Below are 13,308 nucleotides of genomic sequence, written 5' to 3' on the forward strand. Positions count from 1 at the left end.
AACTTCGGTGTATTCAAGACTTTTCATAATAAAATGCTTGGGGCGTGGGGGGCGGAGGAAGCAGACTGTGGCTGTAGACTCCTCTTCCGAGAAGTGGCGCTGAAGATGCACATGTTTTATGTGGAGGCTTAGAACACAGCCTAAAATAGGTCTGACATTGGATGTACCTGCCTTCATCTACTATGCATATTTCAGAACATAAAATGTAAGAGCTATTTAGAGCAACACCTCTCCCGGAAGTAATAAAACACTTAGACACAGTCAGACCCAAAGCGTTTCCTGACATTGACAAGTAGGATAACATACCTGACACGTAGGTCTGTCCAAGGCCTTAAACTAATAAAACTGTATCCCCACCATGTAAACGGCAAGGGGAAAATGGAATATTCTAAACCACACCTGACTGTAGAGTTAATGGTAAAGACACACAGGAAGCATATTAGAGATCTGGGGAAAAAACTGCATGTCGTTTCAAACTATAGAATGAATAATAAAGATTCAAATAAATAAAAGTTTCTTCTTCTCAGAGTCACAAGTAACAACACAGGTGAGCCAGCATCTCCCACACCAGGTAACACAACAGGGTCAGACTGACCATTTTTCTCACTTTCCGAATTCAACTATTCTTTCCGCCTCCTGGGTTACAAGATACACACTGCAGTTCACCATCCTAAGCCTTGAACAAAAGCCCAAATTCCAACTTCCTACTGCACTCATTAAAGAGGATTTCTTTTCATGGCACTGAACACATCTAATGCCTGTGATCAAATGCCCTGATTCTTAATGCAATCCAGCAGAAAACTGCTACTGTTCAGGCACACTTCGGAGGAAAACCTGTAACATTTTTGGCACCAGCACACAGCTAAGAAGAAATGTCCTTTTTATTTCTACTAAATCGACAAATCCAAATCTAAACTCTGTCGCAACTGCATAACCATTAATACTGAGTGTCACATTTGAAGAACGGCCACTGGCCTTGGACTGAGGGATAAGAAAGAGCAAACGGAGCAGTGAAAGTGCCCACAAAGAACACAGGGCAGGACAATGGCACGGAGGCTGGGCAAATGTGGCTCAGCCCAATCCCCTGCTACAGACCCTAGGTCACATGACCACAGTGAGTGTGCGGTTTGCGGCCCACACAGAGCACATGCAGGTGGTCCCGTCACTCTGAGTTGCTCGTCCACGTCTAAGGTGACAGTGGAGACCAGGTCCTCAGAACCTCCAGGCTAGAATGAGACCAGGTCCCACCAAACCAGTCCTAGCAGAGGACTGACTGCACTAGACTCTTGTCACATCAGCATGATGTCTAGGGTATGCTTCAAAATAACCCACTTAGTCTGCCTGAACAAAGCACCACAGACCCAGCAGCTTCAACAACAGTTATTTATTGTCTCGCAGTCCCGGAGGCTGGGTGTCCGAGACCAAGGGGTCGGCAGGGCTGGTTTCTCCCGAGGCCGCTTCCTCAGTTTGGAAACAGCCATCTTCTCCCTGATCTCCACAACATCCCTCTACTGGATACACATCCCCGGTGTCTCTGTGTCCAAATTTCCTCTTCTTATAAGGACATCAGTCATGTGGGATTAGGGCCCACCCTAGTGACCTCACTTACCCTTTTTTTAAAAAAATTAATTTATTTATTTATTTTTGGCTGTGTTGGGTCTTCGTTGCTGCACGCAGGCTTTCTCTAGTTGCAGCGAGCGGGGGGGCTACTCTTTGTCCCAGTGCACAGGCTTCTCATTGCAGTGGCTTCTCTTGTTGCGGAGCACGGGCTCTAGGCGCACGGGCTTCAGTAGTTGTGACACGCGGGCTCAGCAGCTGTGGCATGCGGGCTCAGTAGTTGTGGCTCGCAGGCTCAGTAGTTGTGGTGCACGGGCTTAGTTGTTCCACGGCATGTGAGATCTTCCCAGGCCAGGGCTCGAACCCGTGTCCCTTGCACTGGCAGGCAGATTCTTAACCACTGCGCCACCAGGGAAGCCCAACCTCACTTATCCTTAATCACCTCTTTAAACGCGCTATCTCCAAAGGCAGACGCATTCTGAGGTGCTGGGGGGGGTCAGGGCTTCAACAATATGAGTTGGGGACGCAGGGCATAGTTTAGCCCATAACACCTGGGGAGCAGGAGTGGATGAGGAAAAAGTGTACCTGAAACAACCTGCTCATGCATTGATGATATCTGACATTGTGGCATTTGAATCTGCATTAGAAGATTTTCTCTACACTTGTACTTGATGTCTTCATAACAAAAAGGTTTCCTTATTCACTCTTATCAAATCACACTTCCTAATATCCATCCTCATCTGTCCTCTGAGCTCCGCTTCAAGCTCTGTGGCCACAGACCTCATCTGTCTCCCCAGCATCTGCACCTGGCGCACAGTGACAATGAACAATTCTTAAAGCAATGAATGAAAACCTCCAATGGCTTCAGCTGCACCCGGGACCAAAACCAACCCTACACACAAACACCCTGGGCTCCAAGCCCTCCCAGCACTTCAGGGCCTCAGTCCCCACCTTGCCTGCTTCTGTACGTCACATGCATGGTCTCCCGGGTGGAATTAGCTGATGCCTGCCTGTCTCGCCTGATATGAGGGCACTGGCCCTCTCTCATTCTCTAACATGGTGTGAGCAGCTTACTCTCCAAATAAAATGAGATGGCCTCAGCCCTTCTCACTGTACTGAGCATGTGCTAGGCACCCAAATAAATAAATAGGATGATTTCACACCAATCAGCTAAATCTACAGTACTTAACTGCATCACACCACAGAGTGGTGATGAGGATGGAGCAGGTGGGTTATTATTGCTGACAGAAATGAAAAAATAAAAGACTAACAGTAACTGCAGTGACCAAACCTACTGGGTACAGAAGGCACTTGTCCTTGACCTCATAAGGCAGAACACTGACAGCCCTTCCCATTCCAGAACAGCCCCCTATTGCAGTACTATTGGTCATAAAAATGTCTTCCTCTCAAACGATGCTCAGAGCAGAAATAGAAAAGTACTAGAAGATTCTGATGTGCTTTCTGAACCTAAATTATCATGATCAGTGGGTTATCAATCTGACTGAAGAAGACCAGGGAATTTACAGTTCCTAATGCAGAAAATTAATAAATACATGATACTATGTAAACGGTAATTCTCCAAACCAGAAGAGGAATGAGCCTCATGTTTGCCAGTTATTCTGGACTCATCTACTGACGGCCTGACGTCTGGTCTCCACCAGATACCTCCTGCAGTGGTCTTCCGGCCTCCTCACCCCCGGGTGCAACACTGCCATCGAAGAATCACTGTGACAACTATCCGAGAGGAAATAAAAAAAAGGTGGAAAAAAAAAAAAAAAAAAAAGGTGGAGAGGCCCAAATTCACTTTGTTAACCCATATTATGGCTGTGACACCTACAGAAGCAATACAGTTATAAAAGCAATTTAGTAGGTCATGACCAGCAGTTTAAAAAAAAACCAAAAAAAAAGAACAGAATAAAAAAAATCAGAGTGCCCTGCTTGTAGTAATAATTATTTCTTTAAACTTTCATTTCAGCTATACAAATACTTACACATATGCACACATACCTGTAGAGAAGGTATGGCTGCCTGAGGGCTGGTCTAGCTCAAACTCCCACTTCCTCACAGACACTAGCTAAGGGATGATTTGGCAAGTACGTGGGCAGATAACTGGGGACCCATAACCTAGAGGAATATTTTTCTCCCCACTTTTCTTATGGAAACTTCAAAAATTCACAAAAGTAAGCAGAATAACGAATAATGAATAACCACTGCCAAAACATTCAGCTGTCTCCCCTCTTTTTTTTCTAGTCTGAGTAAAGCAAATCTCCGAAATCATATTGTTTCACCTATAAATACCCCAGCGTATATGTCTATCAGATCAGAACTTGACAAAACATTACAAATATTACACCCAACAAAATTAATAATAATGCCTCATTATCATTTACACCAAGTCCTACATTTCTAGGGTACTTTATAACCTTTGTTTTTTTTCATTTAAAGAATACAAATAAAACAGACCAATGTAAAACTATTTAACTTTGTTCAGGCTGAAATCATGGCTACCTGTGGTGCGACCTATGCCCCGACAGCAGCAGAAGCAGCAGAAACCGGGACCTGAACAAGGTTGAGGGCCAAGGGTGACTTCCCACAACTGTGTCTTCCCAAAGGCTGTGATCCGCATCTGAGTCAAGTGTTTTTATAAAAATGCACATAATCCAACTCAAGTGTACACCTAAGCTTCCTACAAAAAGGAATTACATCCTAACAGAAGAGTATCAAAACGCATGGAACTTGGGTCTGCTCTGCAAGGAGGAAGCCTCATTCTCCGAACCCGCAAGCAGGAATGGTGGCCTGAAAGGTACCAGTCACCCTGGGGACGTTCAGGCAGGACAGTGACCTCCATGGTCATTCCTACTCCCCAGGTCCCACGCCTCTGGCAGCTAGTGGACTTCTCTGTCCACACGTCCATATCCCAGACCTCCCCATCTTCTCATCAGCTCCTCCCACACCCCATCACCCAGCACCTTCCACGGGACATTACTGGCTCCAGTCACCATCATCGTGTGTGCCAAGGTAGCCTGAGTAAGGACAGGGCTGTACCTGTGCACTTTATATGAAATCCACTCTGGTCTACTGGTTCTCTGGCAGCTCGATGAGTCCTGTCCTGAGGAAACAGGCCACGTTAGAACAAGCCTGAATAACTGCTTGACAGAACACCAAGACAAGCATCTGAAGACCTGAAGAGCCTATCAATCCACATTTTTAAAGGCTTAAATCTGCACTTTTGGAGGAAGCTAACTTGGAAAGAGAATTTAAATGTCCAAATGGTACTTTCATAAAACTATTAAGTCATTACTCGCTGCTTCTGCTTGAATCTGTGTGTAAGTTTTAAAATCGATAGCTCTAGTTAATTTACGATAATGAGAACCACTTAAGCATCAAATTGACTGAGTTGGAGGTGACCTCACATTGAATGGGGGAGCAGAGCAGGAAGGTTCTACTGGCTTGTGATTGGCTGAGAGCAAGAGGTAAAGTGTGCTAAGTCGTGGCCTGGATAGAAATCTATGCCCCAGAGCTCTCTGTCTAGCCTGCCTGTAGGAAAATGAGATACGGCAGTGGCAGAGTACACAGAAAACACTAACCTCCTGGCTTCGGCAACTGTGTAATAACCGGTTATCTCCTCTAATAGAGACAATGAAATGTATTCGTCTTCTCTAGGCCTGAATCTTTCCATTGCCCCTACTATAAAATTCTTGAGATTGACTGATTCTATTCCAAAAGCTCAGGAATATCTTACCACTTCTCTGTCTCTCTCAATATGCTGAATGTTCAAATGTTTCTTCCAGAGCTGGCTGAAAGTTCTGGGAAAAGTTCATTCTCATCCTTCCCCATCAGATAGGCTAGTACCCACATGAAGAGAATAACTCTCCTTGTCAGGCACCATTTGGACTGATTGTGGAAGATACCGTGTGGCCAGGATTGGTCCTCTGCTAGGACTGAGCTAGCTTATCCACAGAATGCTGGCAGCCATGAGCACTGGTGACAGGCCTCCTCCTATAAGGGCCCTGGCCCACCTGCCTACCTTGACAGGAAAGGATGCAACTGACTACATTTCTTGTGAAGGCATCTACCAGCTTTGGTAGAAACACTAAATAAACTCAGCTTTCCCCCTTTTTGGTGGGCAGCACCCCTCTGTGGTCTAATGCTTGCAGGCTGAATCACTTTCTTGGGCTGTTTTCCAGACTTAAACCATCTTTGTAGGTAACTGCAACTGATACTGCACTTAAATTACACATGTGTATTAATAACCTAACAAAACAATGAATGAAGAAAGTGAGAGGAGAAGCACTGCACAATTCCCCGAAGACCACCTGGCTACACTTCATTTCAAATACCTTTTTAAAATGGGACACCTTGTGATGAGTAATCGCCAACTGAAGGACACAGCTGGCTCTGAAGAGCAGAAGATCAGAGGATTTATCAAGGTCTGTTTTAAACTTGCACATAAAAGTGCACACACATTTATTAAAACGAAAATAACAGGTAAGACACTTCGATTATAAAGCCTGTATTTGAAAAAGATACATTTCATTGAAATCCATTTTACATTTTAATGATAGCTTATCTCACATGGTTATTTGTCTCCTTAAAATGTTGAGTTTCTTTATCAATTACTCTAGCTTGTAATTAAAGCCACATTTTAAAAATTACAAAGACTAAGGAGCCTCTTGAACTGTGTCCTAAATCCAACTGCCAAACGTAACGTCACTGAAATCACTCAGCTGGTATTAGGTAGAGCAAAACTCAACCCGCGCCGGCCGGACCGGACCGTGAACGGGCTGTACCATGAAGAAGTTTTTGCTTTTACTTGGTACCCCAATACTGAAGTCAACTAAGCAGCAAATGTTTCTACATTAACCTTACACCCCATTTTCTCAAGATGCTAACCCTGGAAAACTTTCTGGCCCATAATGGGGTCCAGCTCCTCTGCAGCCCCTGGTCACTGACCCACGGGCAAGGCCATGTGCAGAGCCTGGGTTTGGGGGAGAGTCACTGACCGGAAGGGGCGGAAAGGCGTGGCTCCTTCCTCCCCCGCGCGCCCGGCCGGCAAAGGACCACCTAACCCCATTGTCCAGGGGCTCGCCTCCTACTCCATCGCGCGGAGACCGACTCCCGCGACCCCGTCCCGGGCCTGACCGTGCGCCGTCCACCCGGGGTCCCCGGCCTGCCCGCCACGCTCACCTCCAACAGTGTGCGCCCCCGGGCCTCCCCACGCCGGACTTCCAACCTGGGGCCTCCCCACGCCGGACTCCCCACCTCGGAACTTCCCTTGCCGGGCCTCCCTACGCCGGACTCCCGCCCGGGACCTCTCCACGCTGGAGTCCCACCAGACTCCTGTCCCGCACCTCCCCACGCCTAGCCTCCCCACGCCGAACCTCCCAAATCAGAACTCCCCTCCACGGACATCCCCAAGCCAGACTTTCCCACGCCCCGCGCTGGCAGACCGACGGGCGGCCCCGAGGGACCCTCCCGTGTTCCCCTCGCCCCCCGAACCCCAGCCCCTCCGCCTTCCGCCTGCCTCGGTCTGGGGTCCAGCCCGCCCCCCACCCGGCCTTCGGGAGGACGCGCCCCGCATGCTCACCTTCTTGCCCTTCTTGCCCTCTTCCTCCATATCGCCGCGAGCGGCCCCCGCGGCCCGGCCCGCCCCGGGAGCCCCGCGCCGCCCGCTGCCGCTACATGCTCGCCCGGGCCCCGCGGCTGCTGCCGCTCCTGCGCCGCTTGCCTGGCCGCAGTCTCCGCCCGCGGCCGCCAGGGGCCGTCCGCGCCCTGCACCCCGCACCCCGCACCCCGCACTTCCGGGCCGAGGGCGCGGCCCCGCCCCCGCGAGCACGCCCCTCCCCGCGTGCGCACGCCCCTTCGGCCCACACGCCCCGCCCCCAACCCTTGTGAGCGGCCGAGAACGCGCCTGCCCTCCCCACCCCTTCAGGGCCGCGGGAGCGCGCCTATCGCGCCCCTATCCCGCCGCACTTCCTTCAGGGAGGGCGCGAGCGCGACTGCCCCGCCTTCAGCCCACCCTCCTGGCCCCTCAGGGCCAAGGGAGCTGCTCCAGCTTTTCAATTCTGCCGCCATCTTTACGGCAGCCACCTTCCCAGCCTGCCTGGCGCTCAGGGAGAGGGAGCTCAGGCCAACAGGAAGCAGAGGACGGGGCGGTGGGAGGGGTGGAACCTGTGGGGAGGGGGAGGACGGGAAGAGGGTGGGGTGTGGGGCTGTAGGAGGGGGGCCTGTGGAAGGGGAAGGCGGGGCTGACAAAAGGGGCGGGGCCGCGGGTGGGCGGGGCCGGCGAGAATAGAAGGGCGTGGCCTGCGGGAAACCGAAGGCGGGGCCTCCTGGAGGAGCCGGGCCTTGGGGAAGGGGCGTAAGACCCACTCCCTTTTCTTTTCTCGTTTTGCCTTCCATTCCTGCGGCCACAGTGAAGCTTTTTTCTAAGTCTTCGTCTGTTCCAATGTCAGACTTCCTTAGGCAAACCCGTCAGGAAAGTTTAAATACAACAGCGAGCCCGTCCGGACCCTATCAGAATAAAAGGTGGAACCTTAACAGTCACTTAGAAATAACTGCCACCTTTTACGGATGAGGTCCCAATGGGTTGGTTTGCCCAAAAGCACACTGCAAACTGGAGTCTGCAGCAGCAGTCCCACTATTTTGCCACTAGACTAAGCTGGCAGTAAGAACCTCGCAGCACAGCTAGAATGTAAACTGACACCAAACCAGTATTTGTCTCAATTGATTTTTTTTTTAAGAGTACTGTCTCCTGTGCCAGTGGTCAATATATTGTCTCTCAGCTCCACATTCACTCTCATTTCTCTTCGCGGCATGGAGCTGGGCCTTTTGAGCATTCCTGCTTTGCCAGGTGGCCCAGTGTGAAGCTTTGCCAGGAGAAACTGCTGGGAGGCAGTGCAGGAGGAAGGGGCTTTGCCACCTGGTTCCGGTGAGCTTTCTTGGCAGGCACCTGCAGAAAGAGGCCTCTGAAGCGCCTACCTCCCTGCATCAAGGGTAGCTTCTCCAGCTCTGGGTTCTGCGAAGCACCTGGCTCTGCAGTGCGGGGCTGCCAGCAGTACCCAGTACCCAGCAGCTGGCATATTCCTCCAGCACCCACGCTGGGAAGTTTTATATCCGAGTGGTCATCAAGACACCTCCATCAACAGTTTTCCAGAGGGTGGACTTCAGCCAGTTCTGCCAGCACTTCTCTGCCATTCGGTGAGCTGAAGCTATTCTCTCTCCAACAAAGTCTGGCCCTCAGCCCTGGGAGGAGGGGGAGGGGGTCTTCCCTAGACAGCCCTCAGAACAGTAGCTGCTCCTTATACCTACTGTTTGTTTTTATTTTATTTATTTATTTATTTAGGCTACATCGGGCCTTCATTGCTGCACGTGGGCTTTCCCTAGTTGCGGTGCTTGGGCTTCTCATTGCGGTGGCTTCTCTTATTGCGGAGCATGGGCTCTAGGCACACGGGCTTCAGTAGTTGTGGTGTGCGGGCTTAGTTGCTCCATGGCATGTGGGACCTCCCCGGACCAGGGATCGAACCCGTGTCCCCTGAATTGGCAGGCGGATTCTTAACCACTGCACCACCAGGGAAGTCCCGTCCTACATTTTAAATCAATTCTGACAATATCTACCTGGAGAGAGCAAAACATCTCAGGGCTCAGTCCCATAAGACTGCCCTGCCCCCCACTTCAGATGACAATTGAAAGTCCAGGTTGTTACCTGTGCTTCTGACCAGCTATAAATTGAAGGTTCCCAGGACCCCCTCCTTGGGTGCAATTAATATGCTAGAATGAATCACAGAACTCAGGAAAACACTTTACTTACCAGTTTATTATAAAAGGATATGATAAAGATACAGATAAACATACAAATAAAAGAGATGCTTAAGGGTTTCCCTGGTGGCACAGTGGTTGAGAGTCCGCCTGACGATGCAGGGGACGCGGGTTCGTGCCCCGGTCCGGGAAGATCCCACATTCCGCGGAGCGGCTGGGCCCGTGAGCCATGGCCGCTGGGCCTGCGCGTCCGGAGCCTGTGCTCCGCAAAGGGAGAGGCCACAACAGTGAGAGGCCCGCGTACCGCAAAAAAAAAAAAGATGCTTAGGGTAAGGTATATGGGAAGGAGTATAGCTGTCTTCTGAACACACCATTCTCCCAGCCACCCCCCACGTGATCGGCAACCTAGAAGATCTCCGAACCCCATACTACTGGAATTTTATGGAGACTTCATCATATAGGCATGATCAATTATTAACTCTATTTTGTCTCTGAAGGATGGGGAGGTGGGGCTGAAAATTTCAAGCTCCTAATCATGGTCTTTCTGTTGACCAGCTCCCATCCAGTAACCATCCAGGAGCCCACCCAGAGTTGCCTCATTAGAACAAAGACATTCCTATCACCCAGGAAATTTCAAGCGATGTGGGAGCTCTGCGCTAGGAACCGGGGGTAGAGACTAATATATGTATTCCCTATTTTTTCACAACCTGATCCCAGGCTGACCCTCCTCAGGCTGCTCCTACCCATTAGAACGCCTTTGCCTCATTTCCACACACACAAGTCCAGGCTTCAAGTAAAATTTTGCCTACTAATAATCAGATGGTGATAATTTTGGAAATGAAGGAGGACCAACTAAATGAGAACAGGCAAAGGCTATTTGTTCGGAGCTGGCTGTAGTGAAGGAGTCAGCCACCATCACGTGCATCTGGCAGAGACCCAAAGGCAGGCAGAGGAGTGGCAGAGCTTCCTAGTGAAAAAGTCGGGGGTGTGGCCTGGGGAGGCTGGAGGTGGGCTACCTAGAAGTGGGGTATCCATGCGATTGATTGGAGGACTGTGTAGGGCTTTCTCTGGTTGGTCCTAATTTAGAAGTGGGAACAAAAATTAGGGAAGCTGTAAATTATTGACCAAGTTCTGGCCATTTGGCTTGCTTGGAGGTTATCATTTGCTTTCCTGGATTGTCACTAGAGATAGCAGTCTGACTCCCCCCAGGTCTGACTTAACAACAGCCAGCTTCCTGGGCTGGCTACTGTAGAGAAGGGGTGGGTTCCCTGGGCTGGTTGCTGCGCTTTGTGGGTCAGAATGCTATTTTTATAAACGGTCGGACCATTGTCTGTGTAGTCAGTCTCTCGTAACAGACATAAGGCTAGCTGCAGTGTTAATTGAGAACAACATTTCTGCCAAGGTCACACCTCGACTGTAAAGTGTCCCAACAACCTTCTTCTTTTTCGTGATTACTGCTTTCTTACCACTTACTTCCCTAGCCTGCTCTGTGGCCCCATCCCGTGAACAAAAATGACTGGGACCCAGTTATTGAACTGCCTGCACTTCATGAAAGCCGCAGTCTAGAGCTGATCCTCACTTCCCCTCTCCTCTCCTCAGAATTATTCAGGGCAATCCCAAACCTTACAAAACCCCTTTTCTACTCTTGTAACGAGAGGCAGCCCAGAATTCCCTGGGATTCTCCCTTGTTGCAAGAGATTAATAAAACAAACTTCGTTGGACACCTGGTTTGTCCCTGGTGGACTTACCTGTTAGATTTTATCACCCAGCTCAAGTATCACCTCTTCCACTAAATCTTTGGATGAAATTTTTTCCTCCCCCGCTCCCAAAGCACTTTATTCATATGTCTCTGATGTTAACCATGTTAGGACATTCCTGTACTAGATCGTTAAGTTCCTGTAAAGATAGGGACTGTGTGGGATTCCTCGTTGTATCTGAGAGTTCTAATGAAAGGAATGATGTGCACCAGGCCAGACTAAGATGGAAAGGCACTGACATCACCTGGAGACACCTTTGTACAGATGCTTCCTAGCTAGAGTTTTCGAAAAATCCCTGAACAACTGAAAATTTACCCTCAGTTGACCTGTTCAAAGACAGTTTCCTGGACTCACATCTTTACAAGATTCCAGCTCTTTATTTTTTTTAAGTGAATCTTTTCACTGTTTCCAAGGCTGACTGCAGCTTTTTCCTTTTTGTCCCTCTCACTCATCAAGAACTAAATAGCTAGCAAATAACTACCTAGATGTCTCTGAGTTGTTCTTCGACATATGCCATGCAATACTTCATACCATGCTGTGCATGTGACAAATCCAGTATTGACTTAATTAGTGAAGAAAAGAATTTCTTTAGAGTTGATTCAAGTGAATTCTCAATGCATTTATAATATCCAGTTTCCAGGCCTGTAAATGATAAAGGACCAAACCAACGCTAAATCCTAATGACCCCTTGGAAGTAGAGCCACCCTGTGTGCCTCCGGTGAAAGAAACCTTGTAAGCCCTACTTTGATACCTCCTTGCTTATTACCTTCTGTTTTTTTAAAATTTATTTATGGCTGCGTTGGGTCTTTGTTGCTGCGCACAGGCTTTCTCTAGTTGCAGCGATCACGGGCTCCTCTTCATTGTGGTGCATGGGCTTCTCATTGCGGTGGCTTCTCTTGTTGCGGAGCTTTAGCTGCACGGGCTTCAGTAGTTGTGGCACATGGGCTCAGTAGTTGTGGCTTGCAGGCTCTAGAGCGCAGGCTCAGTAGTTGCGGTGCACAGGCTTAGTTGCTCCGTAGCATGTGGGATCTTCCTGGACCAGGGATCGAACTCGTGTCCCCTCTATTGGCAGGCGGATTCTCAACCGCTGAGCCACTGGGGAAGCTCCTATTGCTTTCTGTGTATTCTTTCAGAGCCAAATCTCTGATTTTCTTTCCAGGCATACATCCCACTTGGCTTAGAAGAATAATGGAGTTACTCTTTGGAGATGTGGTTTTAGAAAAAGTTCTTTTCAATATTCTGATAAGTACTTAAGAAATTGCTGACAGGTCTGTCTCTCTTTGTGCCAGTCTCATGCAGCCTCCTAGTATAAGGCAATTAAGCTTTGATTATGTGGTTTTTAATGTTTTGGCATCCTTTTTTATTACTTGGATAAAAGTTTCCATGGAACATCTTCCCCTTTCTAGTGAATTTTGTTGGTTATCATCTCAGAAAAAAAGCTGTCCTCTTTTAGTCCTTGGCAAGCCCACCTTTTTTGGTCACACATAGACACCCACACTGTCACCCATGTTCTGACCCTCCATAACCAGTTACCTTCCTGGTTCTCTCGATTACATCATGGCAGAGTGACAGAATGGACAGAGCAGTGATCTGAGATAAAACAAGCCCTAGCCGTCTATGAGACCTTGAGCAAGCCACTTAACCTCTTTGGGTGAATGTTAGTCTCCATGTGAGCAATCTGTTCCCACCCTATCTGTCTCATGACATTTAACAAAATAATGGGATTTGTATACTATAAACTGCTTGAATGTATTTACTAGGTGCTATACATAAAATATGAGTTTCAAGTATTACTCAGCTTTTGTTTACAGAACCAAGTTCTTGCTTTCGTAGCCTTATATTCAAGACCTTTGAATATGTAGTTCTTATCCATTGCTCGTCATGGAGAAGACTCTACAATCCTGTTAATGCTTAGCTGTATTTCCAACAAGCCACGCCCTTTCCAGTCTAAGTACCTTCCAATGCGCTTTCCTCTGCCTGCGTGGAAGAAATATATTTAAACCCCAAATTTCCTCGCAACCCAGAGAACCTCTCCACAAAGACAGAATGTGATGCACATCACAGTTAAAAGGGACGCAAACACTGAAAGAAACCCCACTCTTCCGTATAGTTAAGGGCAATTTGGAGTCAGGTGACAAGTGGGCCCGTAGCCTCGCAGGACACTGGGAGATCAGAGTTTCTCCCCCTTGACAATAACATTTCAGAAAGAGTGTTCCCAGGCCCTTGAGAAACAATC

At 48.7% G+C, this 13,308-nt stretch overlaps 1 protein-coding gene across 8 annotated transcripts in view; it reads right to left on the minus strand.

The window, feature by feature from the left end:
- The window catches only part of CCM2 (CCM2 scaffold protein), a 59,112-nt gene extending 51,791 nt beyond the window's left edge, over positions 1-7,321 (minus strand). For 2 of the 8 annotated variants that reach the window (XM_069541008.1, XM_069541009.1), the window contains exons 1-2: positions 7,145-7,321; positions 4,603-4,661 (exon numbers count right to left, since the gene is read on the minus strand). In XM_069541008.1, coding sequence (XP_069397109.1) covers positions 4,603-4,661; positions 7,145-7,174 — 89 coding nt within the window. In that variant the 5' untranslated portion in view covers positions 7,175-7,321. Of the gene's footprint in view, positions 1-3,222; positions 3,261-4,602; positions 4,667-7,144 lie in introns of those variants that run through there. The other 6 variants (XM_060020175.1, XM_060020177.1, XM_060020172.2 and 3 more) reach the window with 5 other exon arrangements.
- Between the last annotated feature and the right edge of the window lie 5,987 nt (positions 7,322-13,308).

This window comes from Delphinus delphis, chromosome 9, assembly GCF_949987515.2.
Source record: "Delphinus delphis chromosome 9, mDelDel1.2, whole genome shotgun sequence".
Taxonomy (NCBI): domain Eukaryota; kingdom Metazoa; phylum Chordata; class Mammalia; order Artiodactyla; family Delphinidae; genus Delphinus; species Delphinus delphis.